General features: G+C 40.4%; 1 protein-coding gene across 1 annotated transcript in view; it reads left to right on the top strand.

Moving 5' to 3' along the window:
• ACOXL (acyl-CoA oxidase like) overlaps positions 1-22,081 on the top strand; it is a 521,856-nt gene that overhangs the window by 60,453 nt on the left and 439,322 nt on the right. Inside the window, exons 3-6 of the mRNA XM_027853786.1 lie at positions 318-401; positions 9,358-9,444; positions 10,095-10,193; positions 21,109-21,223. Coding sequence (XP_027709587.1) covers positions 318-401; positions 9,358-9,444; positions 10,095-10,193; positions 21,109-21,223 — 385 coding nt within the window. The remainder of the gene's footprint in view (positions 1-317; positions 402-9,357; positions 9,445-10,094; positions 10,194-21,108; positions 21,224-22,081) is intronic.

The raw sequence follows: 22,081 nt of genomic DNA on the forward strand, positions 1-22,081 counted from the left end.
TCTGGGTTGTAGGAGGATGGGAATTTCTAAATATGTGAATAGTACTGATTCAAACACCTACCATGTTTCTAAAACTGTCTTCAAAGAGGATGTGCTAGAAAGGAGTGCGTGGGATCAGACCACAATCCAGGAAGAGACATCAAAAGGGGCTGGGGTTAGTTGGTGAGCTGCCAGATGAAGACGTCAGGGGCCCGAGCAGTAGAAGCTCAGGTCCTCTTTTCTGGCTAAGACTGGCACTTGGTGGTTCCAATGGGGGTCACTGGCCATCAAGGATCAGAACATAATGAGAACTTAACACGAGATGTGGCTTGTTTCAGGCAGAGAAAAAGAAGAATTTTGTCAGGAAAAGTCTTGTCATTGGAGAAGTCCTTTCCCTAGCAGACATGGCGACAGGAGTGAAGGTAAGAGATAATGGGTCCTTAATGGAATTCCACTAGTTTTTTTTTTTAACAGTTAGAAGTCAGAAAGTAGAAGCCCCTCAGAGAAAAATGAGTTTGTTGGAACTGATTTTTAGTTAGTTTGTATACAACTGATGCCAGTCCCTCAGGATTTAGTTTGTTGTTTCACTCATTCATGTGAAAGGCAGTGTGACATGTTGGAGGAAACGCTGGACGCAGAGGCAAGAGGGCATGGGTTCAAATCTTATTGCTGACTTTCACTGGTTGAAGGATTCTAAGGGGCAGCTAGGTGGCACAGTGGGTAGAGCACCGGCCCTGAAGTCAGGAGGACCTGAGTTCAAATTTGACCTCAGACCAAACACTTGACACTTACTAGCTGTGTGACCCTGGGCAAGTCACTTAACCCCAATTGCCTAAAAAAAACCCCAAACAATAATAATGAAGGATTCTAGGCAAGTCACTTAATATATGTTTGCCTTAGGCAACTCCTTAAGACCTATTTTAGACTGATTACAAGTTGTGTTGGGACTACTGATGATGTCACAAATCTTTTGTATTCAATTATTTATTCATTCAAAAAATAGCAATAATAACAGTAATAATAACTAACCTTTATATAGTGTTTACTGTCTGCCATGTATTGTGCTGCGCAGTTTACAATTATTATCCCATTTGATCCTCACAACAACCCTGGGAAATAGGTGCTTTTGTTATTCTCATTTTGCAGATGAGGAAACTGAGGCAAACAGGGTTAAGTGATTTACCCAGGGTCATCCAGCTAATAAGTCTGAGACCTGATTTGAACTCAGGTCTACCCAATTCCAGGCCCAGCACTCTATCCACTGGACCACCCAGCTGCCCCTAATATTTATTGAGCAGCTGGTATATGCAGGGCACTGTACAGAGGAGAATAAAACATGGTACCTGCCCTCCTAAGCTTATCTGTCTAGTATAAATAACTTTCCTATATGACAGAATAAGAAAATGTTCAAACCAGGGGTCTCTAATAAGTGACCAAATGTACTTGTAGCTGCTTAGATACTTGGTCAGATTCTTAGCCCGTTGACACCATGATGGCTTTGTCTCAGTTGTTTGCCCCATGAAACCTTTTCTGATTTTGTCCTTCCATCCCTATGAGCTGTTAATGACCTTTCCCCCATCACGCTTCATAAAATATGTTGCACCTTGCTTATGCACTTATAACGTTAGGTCATATTAAATTTATCTGTTTCTTTCTCTGGATTGTACTGTAAACTCTGTGAGAACAGGGATTCTATCTTAGCTAAACTTTGTCTCTTCTCCAGTTCTATGTGCACAGTAGGTGATTCAATGCTTGTCAAATATAATTTAACTGAATCTAGACCAGTTGCTGTTTAGTCATTTTTCAGTTGTTTCTGACTCTTCATGAGCCTATTTGGGGTTTTCTTGGCAAAGTTATTGGAATGGTTTGCCATTTCCTTCTCTGGCTCATTTTTCAGATGAGGAGCTGAGGCAAACAGGGTTAAGTGACTTGCCCAGCATCGTACAGCTAGTAAGTGTCTGAGACCAGATCTGAAGCTGGATTTGAACTCAGGAAGATGAAACTTCTTCACTCCAGGTCCAGCACTGTGCTTCCTAGCTGCTCCAGTCTAGACCGGCCATCCTTAAATGGTTGGTCAATGATGCTTGTGTGACATCTGTTTACTGGATAGGGAGTTCATCATAAGATTACTACTCAGGGATATCTCATGTGGCATATTTTGTGAACTCAGAGACTTGAGAAATTAAGAAATAATTCCTCTTCCCCTAAAGGCTGGGGACCTTTGCCTTAGATCTTCAATATTGTCATGGGAACTTCTTTTACTTGCTCACTTCCTCCTTATTCCCATCTCCTATGCCCTCTTTCTATAAGTTTAGGAAGTGCAAGATTAGATTGAGATCAGGGGAAAATATATGCCTGTGGGAGCCATTGAGAGCTTTTCTCTGAGGACCCTAGCAAGATGTTTGGGTGAGTCTGATTAAAAAGCCTGATTGAGGCTTGAGTGATCCTTCTACACTCATTAAGGGCAAGTGCAGAATCAATTCAAAGGCTAACTTTAAAGAAAACCTTTGTGTCCTTCTGTATGGTCATTGGTGAGGGAATATTTTTTTTCTCTCATCAGCTCCTCCGATGGAATAGCCTCAAAAGTCATTGGACCTTAAGACTGAACTACTTGAGGGCAGGGACTGTTTTTGCCTTTCTTTGTACCCCCAGTGCTTAGCACAATGCCTGATATATAGTAGGTATTTAATAAATCTTGATTTGGCTTGGAACAAATGTTCCAAGGTACAGCTAGCCCAGTATTTGCCTGCATGAAGAGTGTCCCAAAGGGGACAGTTGTCCTTCCTCAGATCTTGGAGAAGAGAGGAGTACAAGTTCTTTGGTGGGGCTTTGGGGTGGGGCTCACCATGGAGGTGAGCAGCCTGCTTGGTGGTTGTCAGGGCGTCCCAGGTTTTCTCACAGACCTCGAACAGCTGGGTTGCATTCACCTTCTTTGCTTGATTCCTTTGCGTGAGCCTACTTGTCAGCTGAAGGAGAGCAGTGTCAGATCTAGAATCCTTCAAAGTCAGCTCCATCCTGGCAGGTCAGAATACATTTTACTTCTTCCATCAAAACTTTTATTTATCTAAAAGGCTTTGGATGTCCCTGAGAGCTTTGGATAAACACGGTTGTACTGGAGCAGCGAAATCCTGGCAGGAACTAAAGTTTGGCACTGGGGCTGATTCACAGTGGAATGGGGAGAGAAGGAAGAGGGAGATGCCAAGGAAAGGAGCTTAGTTTGCTGAGGAGTTAGAGTCCCCAGTCTAGTTTGGGAGAGGTCCCAGGGAAGGCTTCAGATCTGCCAAAAAATGGATGCAATCTGGAAACACTTTACTGTTGAAAGAAGTGTGACGTGCCTACCTCTCTTCTTCCCAATGACCTTTGAGTTTTCTTTCTCTCTCATTTAGGTGTTCTCCTTCAGGGTTAATGGATATCCTAGTGCCATTTGCCCTTCTCTCCCCAACCCCACCCCTCAGCCCCCAACTTCCAAGGAGGTAGTAGGCTCTCTTTCCCTCAGGGATGAAAGATCCCCCAAACATATCCATTTCCTCTGTAAAATGAGCAGATTCTCTGAGCTTCCTTATAGCTCTAAATGAGGCGAAATATCCTAGAATTCATTTAGGGAGCCTATTAGTCTCACCACTCTATAAATGAGGTCCCAGGGAACTGGGTCTGCATAATGTTGCTGGGGTTCCAGTAGTTCCTAAAAAAGGGAAACATAAGTGCTGAGTCATCTATGGCCTTGTCCAATGGCCCACTTCTGTCCTGTGGTCTGCCCCCTCCCTCTGCCTGTGTTGAACCTCAGCTAATATCTGGTCTCCCAGAATGGGCTCTAGTGACTCCAATAAATACCCATTCTATTGTGTTTGCTCAATTTGTTGTTATTGTTCAGCTGTGTCTGATTCTTCATGACCCCCATGGACCATAACAATCCTTCTCCAGTGGATTAAGGCAAACAGGTGTGGGGTGTCACACAGCTAAGTGTCTGAGGCTAGATCTGAACTCAAGTCTTCTTGACTCCAGGCCCAGCACTCTATCCACTGAGTCAGCTAACTGTCCCTATTCACTCAGTGTTGCTGTTGTTTAGTTGTTTCAGTCATCTCTAACTCTTCATGACCCCATTTGGGGTTTTCTTGGCAAAGATACTGGAGTGCTTTGCCATTTCCTTCTCCAGCTCATTTTTACAGATGAGGAAACTGAGGCAAACAAGGTTACATGACTTGCCCAGAGTCACACAGCTGATAAGTGTTTAAGGCTGGACTTGAACTCAGGTCTTCCTGACTCCAGGCCGAGTACTCTATCCATTGTATCACCTGGCTGCCCCATTCACTCAATTGTAAGCCCTTAATAAAAAATAAAGCTCTTGTTGATTGACTTACTGGGCCTCAGTTTCTTTCTTTGTAAAATGGGGACAAAATTACTTGTATTACATACCTCACAGAATTGTTTTGAGGAACGTACTTTGTAAGGCTTAAAGTACTATGTACCTAGTTATTTATATGCTCTCTCCTCCTTTACAACATGTGCTTCTTGAAGGCAGGGACTGGTTTTCGTTTTTGTTTTTGCCTCTTTTTTGCTTTTTTTGTATCCCTAGCATATCGTAAGCAATAAATATTTGTTGACTGACTGAATGACTCTCATGGTCTGTGGAGGCTCCCTCAGACTTGTAGTTATCACCAAGGCCACCTTACAGAGCAGGGGTCATCCAGTCACAGCTGCAGCCCCTTCTGTAGACAGTGAAGTGAAGACAGAACAGTGAAAAGGAGGTTTCCCAAACAGTCACCACACATTTAAGGGGAAGTCATCTCTGCTTAAGCATTTACTTTTTCCATTTCTCCATCCGCCATCACACCTGGATACCATTTGCTGTCCTTATTCACTGATGCACATCAGATAAAGAGAATGATGCTGGATTTTCACCTACAAAGATGATGCTACTGATACACCATCAGTGGGGCCTTATGCCCAATTTGTCTCCAGTAGCAGGAGTGCATTTATGCAGATCCATTCTCTTCCCTTTGATATGAATAGCATGCATTTGTGAGATACTCAATCAGGGATAGCTAGAGGTGCAGTTCATGCCCAAAGTCAACTGGCCTTTGTCATACCCGTGATCTCTTTAGCACCAATGTTTCAATTGACCTTTTGACCCATGGAGAAAAGGCTTAACCAGCAGTTATATTGGTACTAGTTAAAAAATAGAGATGCCCACTGGTGGAACAATAGGCACATAACGTACAGGAGCAAACTAACACGGCAAGATGGTGTTTGATAAATCCCAAGCCTCAGCTACTATGATAAGGTCTTGTTGCTTGTCAGAGAGTTCAGGGAAAACCAGATATAGCATCACTAAGACATGGGGTTAGCCTCTGGACGTGATCAGGAAAGCTTCCTTTTGACTCCGCAGATTTTTCTTTGTGCCACTGAATATGGATACTTCTCTGTACATTCTAGAAAGAGAAAGAATTCTGAGATAGAATCTGAATCATACCCTGACACCAACATCATCCTAAGTAGAAATAACATTAACCTGGTAGTTGTCTTATTTCAGTAGACTTTGGGGAATGCACCTGCAGTCCTTAAGTTTTTTCTATCTTCCATTGTCTTGGTGGCCACGCTGGAAATTGAGCGTGGTGGGGAAGGAAGTAAAAATCAGAGGCACTGGGATAGAAGGCTTCTTGGCCACTTTGCCCCGGAGGCATGAGAAGAGGTTTTCTGGGTCCTTTAGGACAGCAGTTCTCAAAGTGTGGTCGGTGGACTCACGAAGGACCCTGAGACCCTTTCGAGGGGTCTCTGAGGTCAAAACTTGTCATAGTAATAAGTGTTGAATCCATCACTAACATTTATTAAGCTCTTACGATGTGCCAGGCACTGTGCTAAACAGTGGGAATACAAAAAAGAAGGCAAAAGACAGTCCTTGCTGTCAAGGAGGGGAAACAACCATGTACAAACAAGCGAAATACAGGATGAGTTTGGAATAATCATCAAAGAGAATACTAAAATGAGTTTGGAATAATCATCAAAGAGAATATTAAAATGAAGGGGCATCAGGAAATGCTTTCTGTGGAAGTTGGGATTTTAGGTACGACTTGAAGGAAACCAGGGAAGCCAGAAGATGGAGATGAAGAGGGAGAACATTCTAGACATGGGAGACAGCCCGTGAAAGTGCTCATAGTTGGAAGATGGAGTTGCTTGTTTGAGAAATATTAAAGAGATCAAGAGAAGGTGTGTGACTCAACATCTTCCTATTGACAAAGCAACTCAAGGCTGGTGCCCTACTGCCTGTGGGTCTTCTTATGTGAAGCGCAGAATTGAGAATAATGAAAAAAATGAGCATGTAAAATGTGTGGCTCAAAGTTAAAAAATGCTCATAATTTATTCATCCTGTGTTTAAAAAATCTATCCAATTATCTTATGATTTTCAGAGAAAAGATCTCAGTGGCTTCTATGCTTCACAGCTCTGGAAAAGATGGGCAAAGGTGAATATATGTGTATGTTTCCCTCCTCTTAGGTAATATCTACATGACTCTAGAACCACTGGTTGATTGGTCATTTTGACCAAACCATCCCCATTGCCGGGAAAGGCTGTTTGGCATTCTGATGCTGAAAAAATGCTTGAATTGTTTTCACTCTTCAGTGGCCAGGCTGGTATCTGCAGTCACAGCTTTTGTTTGTTCCCTTTAAGGCTCAAAGCTCAGTTTTTGCATTAGTATCAAGTCATGTTCCTCTGACTCATTTAGCAGTGTGTCCTTCTATTGGTTGGACTGGAGTTAGTGGTATTGTGCTGGCAGCAGTTAGTGAATGGAATCTACAAATATGTATGTTAAAAGCCTGTTTTATAAGCTTATAGCAGCCAGAGCTGTAATGGACCTTTTGATGACATCTAGTCTAACTCTTCATCTTACATATGGAAAAAGTGAGACTCAGGCAAGTAAATATGGCTTGCCCAACATCCAAAGCTATATCTAGGAGTCTCTGCATCCAAGGCAAATGTTATCAGTTTGGGCCTCATACGAATGTGGCGCCATGGATAGAGTGCAAGGTCTGGAGTCAGAAAGACTCCGTTTTGTGAGTTCAAACCTGGTCTCACACACTTACTGGCTGTGTGACCTGGGCAAGTCACTTAACCCTATTTGCCTTAGTTTCTTTATCTGTAAAATGAGCTAGAAAAGGAAATGGAAAACTATTCCAGTATCTTTACCAAGAAAACACCAAATGGGATCGTGAAGAGTTAGACACGACTGAACAACATGACAACATGAATGGAGGGATGGCAGAAACCTTTGGATGTCCATTGGAGGCCACTGCCAGGAAGGCTGCCATAGGAGAGGAACTTCTCCCATCTTTTATCTTTTTATTGAACTAATTATTCTTGTTAACTAAGTGTTAAGTTCTGTTGTCTCAACATGGCTAGAGAACTGCAAGTGCTGTCAGTGCCCCCAAACTTGGACACCGTCTAAAGCTGTTGTCCTGTGACAAACCCCACATGTCTCCTGCTTAGGTGTGGCTCTGTCAAGATCACTAAGCTAGTAACTCTGAGTAGAGATTTAAACCTAGGTCTTTTGATCACTTCTCTTCCTACTATACTGTGTTGTCTCTTCTTTTCTACTCTTCAAAGGGAAAGAAAAAAGAATTAAAGAAGAAAGAGTACTGACCTGAAAAGATAGTATGTACATCCAGATTAAATGGTTCAGGAGTAGAACATTAAACCTGCTCTAGTTAAGCAAGAGTAGATACTGTAAATCAGTCTTTAAAAAAGATAAATGAGAAGTTTATGATTTAAGAAAAACAAACAATTGTCCATTTGGACTGAATCCTTCTTTCCAATTTGGAGCTCATAACACTATTTATGATAATCCAAAATAATTATATTGTAGATATAATCTAGTGATTAGAACATTAGATGTCTTCCAATAATGCATTAAGGTCATTTGAATAAAATTCTCATTGTACTTCAGAAGTTAGTTGTTAAAAAAAAAAAAAAAGATAGTAAAGGCACAATAGAGGCGTAGGTAGGTGTTACAGTGGATAGAGTGCTGGACCTGGAGTCAGGAGGACTTCCTGAATTCAGATCTGACCTCAAACACTTACTAGCTGTGTGACCCTGGGCAAGTCACTTAATCCTGTTTGCCTCAGTTTCCTCATCTGTCAAATGAATTGGAGAAAGAAATGGCAAGGCACTCCAGTATCTTTGCCAGGAAAACCCCAAATGGGGTCACAAAGAGTTGGACGTGACTGAAGCAATTAAACAACAATAAAAAGACGTGGTATATTTTTAACTGGAGGATCTGCCAGAAGAATGTAAACAGCTCTTTTGTTCTTAATATTACTTTGATTTCAAAATCTATAAATGAATCAGTGATCTATAAAACATGATGACTTTCCCCAACAGGCACAGGCGTCCTTCTCTAGGCTAGGGTCTCCCCAGCCTTGCCCTCATGTGTTCATTCTCATTTCTAGGCCTTTGTTCGTACTGTGTCCTTAACTCTCTCTTCCCTCCTCTCTGCTTCTCTCTCTTCTATTTATCTAATCAACCCAGAAGCTCTCGGAGGCCTTCTTCAGCTCCTGTGGCCCACATGGATTTCACCCTGTCCTGGCCTGCCCTGTTCCTTGTTAACTATATCATCCACTGATACACTTGCTCATATATTACTGTGTATAGTTAGTTCCCTGTTTGTTTTATATAATTCTTGTTTCTTCAATGATATTTTAAACCCTTTAAAGGTAGAGATAGATTGAGCAATTTTTGTGCCCAAGGCAAGGGGCATGAAACACATCTTCCTATCAACTTTTAAAAACAAACTCATTTAGGATGGTGGTGAACCCCCGTGGATAGAAACCCCCAAATATCATAATGTACCTGGTGGGAAATATGTGGGTAGAGAGGAGCTGATTATCTATTAGTAGATCTATTGGCAAGAATAACTGCTTTATCTATCTATCATCTATCTGTCTATCTGTCTGTCTATCATCTATCTGTCTATCTATTCAATCAGTCATCCACCCACCCATCCATTCATTTACTTATTCATCGATCTATCATTTGTCTATTTATTTATTCAATGAGTCATCCACCCATCCATCCATCCATTCATTCATTCATTTACTTACTTATTCAGCTATCTATGTATCTTTCTATCTCCCAACTGAGTAACTAAGTCTGGTTACTTCTGTGCTCCTGAAGGAATATGAGTCCCATTGGCTTCCTCTAAATTTTGGTGCCCTGGGAAAAGCTCTAGTCACCCTACTCTATGTATGTCTCTGTTCGAAACTTCTTTTCTATCCTCCATAGGTTTCAGGTACTGCTTTTTCCCAGTAGATACCTACTGAAGGAAGCTGAACTGATAACTTGAAGTTGTTAAATATTGCTAATGGTATTTTCTTGACTTTTTTTTTCAGTGTGGCATAATTTACTGGTTATTTGGTGGGGCTGTCAGGAATCTTGGGAGCCCAGGACATGTTGCTAAGTGGTTCCAGCCACTCCAGGTATGGTATGGGATCCTTAGCTATTTTGTTGCATTGCATTAAATTTTTTTAAAAAATTTTTCATTTCATGGCACTATGAGAGGCTAGCCCTGAGGTGTCTGCAGGAAGCCCTGCAGATATCTCTGTGTGGTAAGCCTCCAGAGTCCCTAGAAGGCAGACTTTTTTCCTGGGTCTGTAAATAAGGTTTTTGGAGCACAGAAAAAATAAGATACTTGTCCAGCTTTATACAGTATTTCAGGATCAGAACTCAGGGCCTGAAAGAGTCTTCTTTCTTTGCCTTGAGTAATGCTAACTCTCTAGTTTATGTTAGCTCTCCCTTGGTTAACTTAAAAAAAATATAGAAAACTGGTATCCCCTGATTTAATCAACTTTACTGGATTTTTAAATACTGCAAACCTACAGCAGTGAATACTAAGATGGAGTAAAATTCTCAATGATAAGTGGTACAGTGGAAAGACCACTGGATCTGGGGCCAAAGAACCTGAATTCAAGCCCCACCTCTCTATGTGACCTGGGGCAGGTCACTTAAGAATTCCCGGGGCCTCAGTTTCCTCATCTGTAAAAATAAAAACCATGACCTCCAATATCCCTTCTATATCTAAATCTAGGATTCTGTGATGTGAATACATTTTCTTTTTGATAAAACACAGGAGCAGAAATACACAGGGATGTTTGCGATGACCGAGCGGGGTCACGGTAGCAATGTGAGGGGCATACAGACAGAAGCGACTTTTGATCTCACTGCTCAGGTAATAATTCTGTGGCTTTGTTTAGTAATGATATAAAATCCCATCAGTCTGGTTAGGAACCAAAAAAAGAGGCTCTGTGTATGTGTGTGTGTGTGTGTGTGTGTTTTCATGTTCTGTGGCTTTAGATTAACTCCAGGTTCACCTGTCACACTAGCATATGCAGATTGGGATGTGTGATTGGTATGTGTAATGACTGGTGCCTTCCCTAAGGCATTTCACTGTCTTCTGCAGCAGGAGGGGGTTCCTATTCAGGAAGAAAAGAAACTGTAAGCGGTATAATGTATTTGGCCAGGTTCTCCTCCCTGGAGTTACTAAGCAATTAACTCACCTGTCAAGAAGAAATCTCCCGGGTTTTATTCTGCAAAGGTAAACATAGAAGCAAAAATCACAGAGGCTGGGAGGACCATTAGAGGTCACCATCCAGGATTGGTCAAAGGAAATAAGGATGTTTAACTTGGAGAAGGGGAAACGAAGGGGACATGATAGCCATCTTCAAGTTTTTGGAGGATTGTCCCGTGGAAGAGGGATTATAGTTGTTCTGCTTGGCCTCAGAGAGCAAGTCTAGGAATAATGGATGGTACTTGATGAAAGACAGATTTAAGCTTGATCTAAGGACAAATCTCCACTTTCATGCAGCTTTAATTGTTGGGAATGTGCTGCCTTGGGAGGTTAGTGGGTTTCCTCTTAGAAACCTTCAAGTGAAGGCCAAATGAACACTTATTGGGTATGTTGTAAAGGAGGTTATCAGGGAGACATGGCTTGGATTGCATGGCTTCTGAGGCCTCTTCCTATTCTGAGGTTCTTTAATTATCTCATCTATTATTCTCTCCTCTCCTCCCTCATTTTATAGGCATAGAAACTGAAGCCCAATGAAGGGAAATGACTCATTCAAGGTCACTCAGCTAATTAGTGACAGAGTTCAGATTAAAGTCTGTTTTCTCTTTAATAAAATGTGGACATTGGACTAGATGATCTCTGAGATTCCCTTCCAGGTGTAAACTTCATCATACAATGCCTTCCCATTCCACTTCAATTTTTCCGTTGCACCATAATTCTCTTTGGGCAGGCCAGAGAAATCTCTGAGTTCTGGGCATATGTTAGGTCAACATTCAGCCAAACATCATAGTATATATATATATCCTTTAGTTCCTTTTTTTTTTTAGCCAACGGACAAGGATTGCCTAACTTTTCCCGCCATCTTTCTTTCCCTACTATTGCTGTATAAAGGAGGTAAATGGATTTATTTTGTATACCTTTAGAAGCTATCAAATGATTTTAAGAGGGAAAAAAATATAAAGTCAAACAACAAAGAACAGATATATTTTAAGGTGCTTTTAAAAAATTATTGAGTGGGAATGCCTCTGTGTGTGTATGTACATGTGTGTATATATGTATGTACATACAAGTGTGCTGGATTTCAAATTGCTTAGTTTAGCTTTCTTTTGGAAATCTGAATTAGTATGACAAGGCTTTTCCAATTTGAGAAGGCCATGTTGAAGCAACTTAATTTTGAGTGACTCTTTTTTCCTGCTGGGCCTAGCTGGGTAGAGATTGAATCAGGGGTGAGTACTGGGTCATAAGCACATTGTGGCATTTGTGAGGCATTGATCTATTTGGGAAATCCCTGGCCCCAGTTGGAAGTTCTCTCTTCCTAATGTAATAAGCATTTATGGAGCACCTACACTGTGTTACCACTGCAGATACAAAGGCAAAATTTAGTTCCCACATTGACAAAATCACAAGATCTAGATGGGTTGACATCAGTAATGAACTCTTTGATCAGAAAATGTTAATAGAATCTTGAACTTTAAGGGGCCTCAGATACCATCTAGTTCATCACTCTCATTTTATAGTTGAGGAAACTGAGGGCCCCAGAGGATAAATGGCTTGCCCAAGGTCAGCTAGATAGCATGCATCATTGGGGTCAGGATTTGAACCCAGGTCTCCTGACTCCAGAGTGCATGCTTTTTTTTTTTTAATATCATTGTACTTCCTTTCCAAGCCCCTTATTTTACAGATGAGGAAATTAGGTAGTGCTCAGAAGTGACCTCTTTTTTTATTAATTTATTTTGATTTATCAATAATCATTTCCATATGCTTTTGAGTTTAAAATTTTTCTCCTCCTTCCTCCCCACTACCCTCCCCAAGACAGTGCATAATCTGATATAGGCTATACATTTACATTCATATTAAACATGTTTCCACATTAGTGATGTTGTAAGTAAAAATTAAAACCAATAGGAGGAACCATCAGAAAGAGGAAACAAAACTCAACAGAAGAGAAGAAAAAAATAGCAATTCAACTTCCATAGTTCTTTCTTTGGATGTGGTTAGCATTTTCCATCACAAGGCCTCTGGAAATGTCTTAGATCCTTGTATTGCCAGGAAGGGTTAAGTTTATCAATATTAGTCATCACACAACGTGGCTGTTACCGTGTACAACTTCACTCAGCATCAGACCATACAAGTCTTTCCAGGTTTTTCTAAAGTCAGCCTGTTCATCATTTCCTATAGCATAATAGTATTCCATCACATTCACATACCACAACTTGCTCAGCATTCCCCAATTGATGGGCATCCTCTCAATTTCCAGTTCTTTGCCACCACAAAAAGAGCTGCTATGAATATTTTTGTACATGTGGGTCCTTTTCCCATTTGTATGATCTCTTTGGGATATAGCCCTAGAAGTGCTATTGTTGGGTCAAAGGGTATGCACATTTTTATAGCCCTTTGGGTGTAGTTCCAAATTGTTCTCCAAAATGGTCGGATCATTTCACAACTCCAACAATGTGTTAGTGTTCCAGTTTTCCCAATCTTCTCCAACATTTACCATTTTCCTGTTTTGTCATGTTGGCCAATCTGATAGGTGTGATATGGTACCTCAGAGTTGTTTTGATTTGCATTTCTCTAATCAATAGTGATTTAGAGCATTTTTTCATATGACTATCGATGGCTTTAATTTCTTTATCTGAGAACTGTCTGTTCATATGCTTTGACCATTTATCAATTGGAGAATGGCTTGTATTCTTATAAATTTGACTTAATTCTCTATATATTTTAGAAATGAGGTCCTTATCAGAGAGACTGGTTGTAAAACTTCTTTCCCAATTTTCTACCTTCCTTCTAATCTTAGTTGCATTGGCTTTGTTTGTACAAAAACTTTTCAATTTAATGTAATCAAAATTATCCATTTTGCTTTTCATAATGTTCCCTATCTGCTGTTTGGTCATGAATTCTTCTGTTCTCTATAGACAGAAGTGACCTCTTACAGAATGACTCTGGGCTAGAGAGGTTCACTTGGCTTGGTCTTAGATTGGAATTTTTTGTTGTTGTCTAGTCATTTTTTCAGTTGTGTCTGACTTCATTTGGTGTTTTCTTGGCAAAGATCCTGGAATGATTTGCCATTTCCTTCTCCAGCTCATTTTATAGTTGAAGAAATTGAGGCAAACAGGGTTAAGTGACTTGCCCAAGGTCACATAGCTAGTAAGTGTCTGGGGCCAGATTTGAACTCAAGAAGAGAAATCTTCCTGACTCCAGGCCTGGCACTCTACCAACTGTGCCACCTAGCTTCCTGGTTTGGAATTAGGGAACTACTGAATAAGGGGGCCTTACAATCTGTTCATTCTGATTGGAGTCCATGCTAGACTTGTAAGGCATCCTTCTTTTTTAAAAATATATTTTTATTTATTTCATTAAATATTTCCCAATTACATGTAAAAAAATTTTTAACATTCATTTTTAAAACTTTTGAGTTCCAAATTCTCTCCCTCTCTCCTGCCCCTCCTCCACCTCTTGAGAAGGCAAGCAATCTGATACCAATTATACGTGAGAAGTCATACCCAAAACATATTTCCATATTAGCTATGTTGAAAAAGAAAACACACACACAAACCCCAAGAAAGATGAAGAAAGTAAAAAAGGTATTCTTCGATATGCACCCAAAGTTCATCAATTTTCTCTCTGGAGGCAGATAACATTTTTCAACATAAGTCTTTCAGAATTGTCTTGGATTACTGTATTGCTCAGAATAGCTAAGTCATTTACAGCTGATCCTTTTACAATATTGTTGTCACTGTGTACAGTGTTCTCCTGGTTCTGTTTACTTCACTTTGCATCAGTCCATATAATTCTTCCCTGTTTTTTCTGAAACCACTGCCCTCGTCATTTCTTATAGCACAATATTATTCCATCACAATCATATACCACAACTTGTTCAGCCATTCCCCAATTGATGAAGTTGCCCTTCCTGTAAGTAGATTCACTGTAGGTTAGCTGATGTATATACTATCTTTTTATAGGGAAGAGAGAAAGGAAAGAGGAAAAAAAGGACTAAAGATAGATTCATGATATAGAGAAATAAACACTGAACCTGGAGCTAGAAGAACTAGGGCTAAGTCCTGGCTATGCCACTTCCCAGCTAGAAGACATTGGGAAAATCACTTGTCTTTCTTAGACCTCAGTTTTCTCATCTGTAATATGGGAGAGTTGGACTAGCTGATTTCTGAGATTCCTTTCAACTTTAATAGACCATGATTCTAGAGCCTGAAATATGATATAAACCTTCCCTGGGTGGGTACATCATAAACATTATAATTATTATGTTGGCATTCGATGTTTTTCAGTTGGATATTTCATTGGAGTTCACCCCAAGACCCAAATAACCACAGTCATGAGCAAGGGGTATCAGAGACAGATCTTTTCTCCATAAGCATCCCATGGCCTCCTCTCTATAGCACTGATAGAAGGAGAAACAAGGGAATAAGCATTTAAATAGCACCTACCATATGCCTTTACAAATATTATCTTGTTTGATCCTCATAATGACCCTGTGAGGAGGTAGTTTAATTATCATCCCCATTTTACAGCTGAGAGAACTGAGGCAGAGAGGTGTTAAGTGACTTGCCCAAGGCCACACAGTTATTGAGTGTCTGAGCTAGCACTACACTACCTAGCTGTGACAAGTGGCTTCTGAGTGTAGGGAGGCCATACTCTCTTATTTCCTTCATAATAGTCTTAGACTCAACTTCCTTTTTTTTTTTTAAGAAATGTGGTATAGACTCTTTTTTGAAAAAGATGCCTTTTGCTTCTTAGAACATTGACTTTCCCAATATAACTCTCCCCTCCCCTGCCTGCCAAAAGAATTCTTCTATATCATAAAGAAAAACAGTAAAACAAAAAATATCAACATAGTAGGCACATCTGAAAGTGTCTGTGACATCCTGCACCCATAGTCTTTTACTGTCTGCCAAGGGGAGGGAAGAGTTAAATGATCTGTTCTCTAGAACCAATATTGGGCATTGCCTATAACCTCAGTTTAGCTGCCTTTTTAATGTTTTCATTTGCATTATTATAGTCATTGTATGTGATTCACTTACTTTAAAAAAAAAAAAGCACTTTAAAGCTTTTAAAAATGGGAAAAATTGGAATCCTCCCTATGGCTCTTTTCCCCCTACTGAAATCTTTTCGGTACTTGGGTCCCATGATCCCCAAATAGCAGAACTGTTCCTGCTACCTGGTCTGCATTAGCAGATGGTACTTTCTGATAAGGGAGTTTAGCACTCTGAATATTAATAATGATGAGGTCCTGGTGAACTCCCCATTCACCCCCCTTGGGAGCCAGACAGAGTACAAATCCATCATCAACACAAGCCCCTGAGAACTGACATTACAGGGAATGAATTTTTCCCTTCACTGGTTTTTTGCATTTCCCTCTTCATTTTCCTTTTAAAACGATGGAGCATATCATATCAAATGAGCCTTCTTTCCCTTGAGCCCTATTGAAATCTTTTACATGCTCTGGTTACTGGTTCCTTTAGGTTTGTTTTATTAATTTATTTATTTACTCACTTTGGGGGGTTGGGGGTGGGGTGGGGTGGAAGCGATCTGGAGGGAAGAAAGTTTTATTTGAAAAGCTTTGGCTAAGACTTGAGATTGGGCAGAGAAGGTAAATGACTCTATAAAGCCTTCGGCCAACCCTGTCCTTTTTTTAATTGACCATTTTGTTGGCCTGCTACAAATAATTAATAATAATAACAGGCACACATGGTATACATTATTTAGATACAGCTATAATGCTTGCATTCTGGCCTGTGCCGACTTTCCAAAGCCCGGCCTGGGCCAGAAGTCTCAAGCCCTCTTTCCCAGGGTATATCAGATATTTATGAGGAGTTGACCTAGTGTTCTCTCCCACACCACACCAGGTCTGCACTGTCAAGCCAGGACTTTTGGTAGTCGTGCTGTTGCTGTTTCCAGTTGTAAGGAATATTCCATGGGGGCTATTTTTTTAAAATTGATTTTTATTTTAAAATTGTACCCAGTTTAAAGTCACACCTCCAGTTGAGAACTATTTGTTGACTTGATAAAACAATGTATTCCTCTGGAGATTTCTTTGAAAAAGATTCAGCCTGTCCGTTTCTGTTTCTAAAAAGGTCTTGCATATGTTAAAAGTTTCCCTGTGCAAACATGTGTCAGTGAATGTTTTCTTAGGCTCCGGGACTGTGTTTCTTGGCCAGAGGGAAAGTGTGGTCTATATGCTTTTAGAATCTGAAATCTGAGATAATCTTGGTGTGATCAATAGCATGTTGGTTTAGTTCAGCCAGATCTTCAATATAGTCAATCCCAGTTAAATTGAGAGGGATTAGCTCACCACACTTAGAAGCCCATCAGTTTTCCCTCGGACCCGCTACCCCACCCCAAATCGCCTGCCTTGTTTTAGACCGGCAAGAACATGCTGTTTCTTTCCAGGCAGAAGGTCCAGTTAGCTCACATTTCAGTAGTCACCTAGGTGGCTGAATTGTGGCGGAATACAGAGGAGAAGAGGATAAAGGAGGAGAATACTTAGGACTGAGGATTTGCTCTTATCCTGACTTCAGGGGAGCAAGAAAAGAAGGCAAAAAGATGTTGGAAAAGGGGGTCCAAAGTGAGTGCCATATTTTATCCAGCCTTAACCTCAATTCTGACTGTGACTCCCCTATGCAACCAACTTCAGTGGCTCCCTAGCACCTCTAGGATAACATATAAATTCTTCTCTTTAGCTTTTAAAGCCTTATTTAACCTGACTCCAGCCTACCCGTCCAGCTTTTTCTTTTTTTTTTTTGGGCAATTGAGGTTAAGTGACTTGCCTAGGGTCACATAGCTAGTTAAGTGTCAAGTGTTTGGTCTGAGGCCGGATTTGAACTCAGGTCCTCCTGACTTCAGGGCCGGTGCTCTATCCACTGTGTCACCTAGCTGCCCCGTGTCCAGCTTTTTCTGGACATAATTTGCCCTCTGGCCCTTTGAGATTCACCCAACTTGGCTTTCTTTGTTCCTCGAACACAGCACTCCATCTCCCATCTTATACCTTTGCACTGGTCAGCCTTCATGCCTGGAATTCACTCTTTCCTTTCCGGCCCCTCATGGAAACCCTCTCTTCCTTGACCATACAGTAGCCCAAGCACTACCTTCCTTGTGAAGCCTTTCCTGATCTTCCCATTACTGGTTCTCTCTTTTCCAAACTACCTTGTCTTTAGCTACTTTTTATTTATTCACTTTAAATGTATTGTTATATATTTTTATATATTCTTCTTGCCTCCCCCATTAGAATATAAACTCTTGAGTAGAGATTGTTTCTTTCTTTTTACTTGTATCACTAATGTCTTGCATATATACTTGGCATATGTTGCTGTTGAGTTTTTTCAGTTGTGTCCCACTCTACATGACCCCATTTGGGGATTTCTTGGTTTTTCTGAGGCTGGATTTGAACTTAGGTCCTCCTGACTCTAGGGCTGGTGCTCTATCCACTGTGCCACCTAGCTGCCCAAATAAATGGGATATAGTTGTTCAGTCATTTCAGTCCTATCTGACTCTTCATGACCCCATTTGGGGTTTTCTTGGCAAAGAACTAGAGTGGTTTGCCATTCCCTTCTCTAGCATGTTTTTAGAGATGAGGAAACTGAGGCAAACAGGGTTAAATGAATTATCCAGGGTCAAACAGCTAGTAAGTATCTGAAGTCAGATTTGAATTCAGGGCTTTCTGACTCCAGGCCTGGTGCTCTATACACTGCACTACTGGCACATAGTTGGCACTTAACACATATTTGTTGATTGATTGATTGTGGCCAAACAGGTCTACTTGTAGATTGCTGTGAATTCAATTCATGCCAATTCAACAAACCCTTAGTATGCACCTAGTATGAGCAAGGCCCTGGGAATATAATATCAAAATAAAGATCAGACTGACACCAAGGAGCTTCTATTCTATGCGTTCGGAGGAAGATGCAATATTCGTACCTATAAATATATAAAATATAATTTTCTCTAAATTGCATTTTATATATTTATCTATATGAATAAGAGAGGAGGGCAACTTTAGAGACAAAGAAACCTAGCAGCACATTCATGATTCTTACCTTGAATGGAGCAAGGTTTTTTTTTTTTTACAAGTGTTTCTACTTAAAAGTTCGTATGTACTAAGGTTTTTTTTCCCTGAACCATTTATTGTTATTTTAATTGGTCAAGAAAACTTGAGATGTAAGTTATGAAACATTCACCAAAAAACAAATAAAGTGTCTCTTTTCATAAAGATGGAAATTGTACGATCCAAGGTTTTAGGCAGTGGCAGGAAGTGAGTAATATTGTCTACTAGCTTTATTCTTCATCTAGCCAAGAGGGAGTCTTAGATAGTTTGGGGCAGTGTTGGTCTTTGATTAGAAGGCTGGGTGGGACCCCAGGTCACAGAGGAGGCAGCCATGACCCTTAGTAATGGGGTGGAGTTAGGCAAGGGACAGCGGGGAACAGAGCATGGGGAGGCAAGGGACCGTACCTGGAATGAGTACATTCCAATGTGACAATGCATTCTCAAGGTGACTCAGCAGCTACTCAGTAAACAGCCCCTTGGGGCAGCTACGTGGCACAGTGGATAGAGCTCTGGCCTTGGAGTCAGGAGGACCTGAGTTCAAATCTAGCCTCAGACACTTGACACTTACTAGCTGTGTGACCTTGGGCAAGTCACTTAACCCCAATTGCCTCACCAAAAAAAAAAAAAAAGAAAAGATAAACAGCTCCTAGTCACTGTGGAGATTCCCCTTCCCTGACCTTTCTGGTATGTTTAGGGATGTGGGGAGTATGTGGAAAGAAAAGATGATTTATACATTAAGACTTTGAGGGACCATATTTTTTTTTTAAACCTACAAACCTTGGTGTGAAATTGGGATTGAGGAGCTAAAGTTGGTCATTCCCAACACAATCTAATGGATGTCATCATTATAACTTGCCTCATCTGAGCTTCAAAGAATGAACTTAGTCTCCAGGCTATTTCTAACTTCAGTTGTCTTCATACTGAGAAAGTGATGGAAGAAGAAGTGGGAGCACCTGAATGCTTAGTATTGACTTCAATATGTAAACTCGTGAAAAATGTCTTTGAAAACCTTAACCAGGATGAATTTTTCTGATTGTTCTACTTTATTAAGATAAAAAAAAAATCCTCCCGTCTACTTCAGGATACAAATCTATCAAATGAGCAGGGAGTTGGAACTCAAAGGAAACTTGGAGATCATCTAGTTGAACCTTTCATTTTATAGATGGGGAAACTGAGGTTTAACAAGATTAAATGATTTTTCCCAAGGTCGTACATTGGAAAGAGCAAAGACAGGATTTGAACCCAGGCTTTTTGATTCTTAATAAATTCTTTTTTCTCTATCCCAAGTTGCCAGTGGGGGAACTGAAATGATACCTGAGGTGATATATAAGGACAGTAATTGACTTTGCAAGTCATGAGAATGAGCAGTTAGTCCTGCAGTATAATAGTATATCTTAATCACTGAATCATAGACCCTTAAGGCAGAAAGGCACCTGATATATAGATCCTCCGGTTTTTGACCAGGCAGTAAATATGCCTTCTAATTAATATTCCTTCCTCTGGTTTATCAAGAGAGGCAGGCAGCATTGCCTAGTGGATAGGGTATTGGACATAGATTTAATGAGACTTGGGTTCAAATCCCATATCAGATACTTACAAGCTGTGTGACCCTGGGCAGTTACCTAACCTTTCTGTTACCTCCTGTTCCCCTTTTATAAAATGAGGAGGTTGGATTTGAAGGCCTTTAAGGTCCCTTTAAGCTCTAAATCTGTGATCCTAGGACCTCTTCAATCCATCTTCCACCCCACTTCCTAAGTAATCTATGATCATGTTACCCCTTGACTCAAAAATTTTTACTAGTATAAAATCCAACTCTGCCATTCGAGGCTTTCCAAAAATCTCATTCTTACTTTGTCTCACACTACACTTCCCCCTCTTGTAGTCCAGTGGTGTCAAACTTGATTTAGAAAGCTACATGTTAACATTATCAATGTTTTATTGTGCTTTTATTTATTTTGTTAACTGTTTCCCATTTATTTTTCAATTTGGTTCTGGCATTGGGGGCTAAAGTACTGCTTGTGGGCTGAGGGTGTGCCTCTTCTGTTGTGGTCTACCTACAAGCCTAAATCGAACTACCTCCTCTTCCCGATTGCTGCTCTGAACTCCAGGTCTTTGTTTATGCTGATTCCATTTGCTAAAATGGACTTCCTTCCTCTCCTCTCTGTTAAAGTCCTTCCTTTACATCAAGGCCCAATTCAAAAGCCATCTCCTCCATGAAGCCTTCCATGCTCATCTTGCTGGTGAAAGTAATCTCTCTGTCCTCAAATAACTCAGAGTACTTTACTTTTTCCTCATTTTGTACTTCTCTCACTTTACCTTACTTCCTAATCATTTGTGTATTTGTCCTTTTGTCGCTTAAATTGTAAGCTCCCTGAAGTCAGGGATTGTTTTAATTTGATCTTTGTATGCTCAGTGCCTAGCATATACAGTAGGAGGAATTTCTTCCTTGTTCGCTTGCTTGAGTTGAAATTGTATAAAGGGAAAAAAAAAGATAACTCTTTGTCTTACATTTCTGTGTAGGAGTTTATCATCGACACCCCTTGTGAAAATGCCGAAAAGATGTACATTGGAAATGCAATGGAAGGTCACTATGCTGCAGTCTTTGCACAGCTCATCATAAATGGAAGATCTCAAGGTTTGTGTCACTACCCCAGCTTGGAAGCAGTTTACATTTATACAGAGTCTCCCAAAAGGGTAGTTTTAAGCTTTAATAGCTTGAAAGCTATTAATGTGGTGTAATAGCTAAGACTTTTGGGAGACCCTGTATAATGCTTCGTGACAATGCCTTTCATAGACATTATTTCACCTGAGCTCCATATTGAAATCTACCCTATAACATTAACAGTCAGGCAGTCAGTAAGCATTTATTAATCACCTACTGTGTGCCAGGCACTGGGCTAAGCTCTGGGCACATGGTGCATACTTTATTCTCCCCACTTTACATAAGAGCAATCAGGCTTGGAAGCTGAAGAATATTCAGATGAAGGGACTTGATCAAGGTCACTCCAACAGGAGTAAGTAGCATGGCTAGGGACTGAAAATATAGCCTCCTGATTCCAAATTCCATGGTTTTCCACCCTGCCATATACTTCCTCGATGAAATTACCATGTAATAATGGTTGAGGTTTTTGTATATTCTAGCAAGTGTATTAATCAATCTTATAAATATGCTTCAAAATCTTCATCAATTTTTCATTTTAGGCAGGTTAAGTGGTACAGTGGATGGAATGCTGAACCCCAGGTCAAGATGACTTGAATTCAAATTTAGCCTCAGAGCCTAATTAACCATGTGACCTTGGGGAAGTCATTTAACCTCTTCCTGGCTTGATTTCCTCCTTTGAAAAATGGGAAAATGATAACACCTACCTCTCATGGTTGTTGTGAGATCCAATGAGATATTTTTAAAGTGCAGTGCAAACTTTAAAATGCTATACTTGCTGCCTTAAAATAGGTGGCAAGCAGTACAATTTATTCTTATTTTGGAGTCTCATTC

This window comes from Vombatus ursinus, unplaced genomic scaffold (genome assembly GCF_900497805.2).
Source record: "Vombatus ursinus unplaced genomic scaffold, bare-nosed wombat genome assembly UNPS02010219.1, whole genome shotgun sequence".
Lineage (NCBI taxonomy): Eukaryota > Metazoa > Chordata > Mammalia > Diprotodontia > Vombatidae > Vombatus > Vombatus ursinus.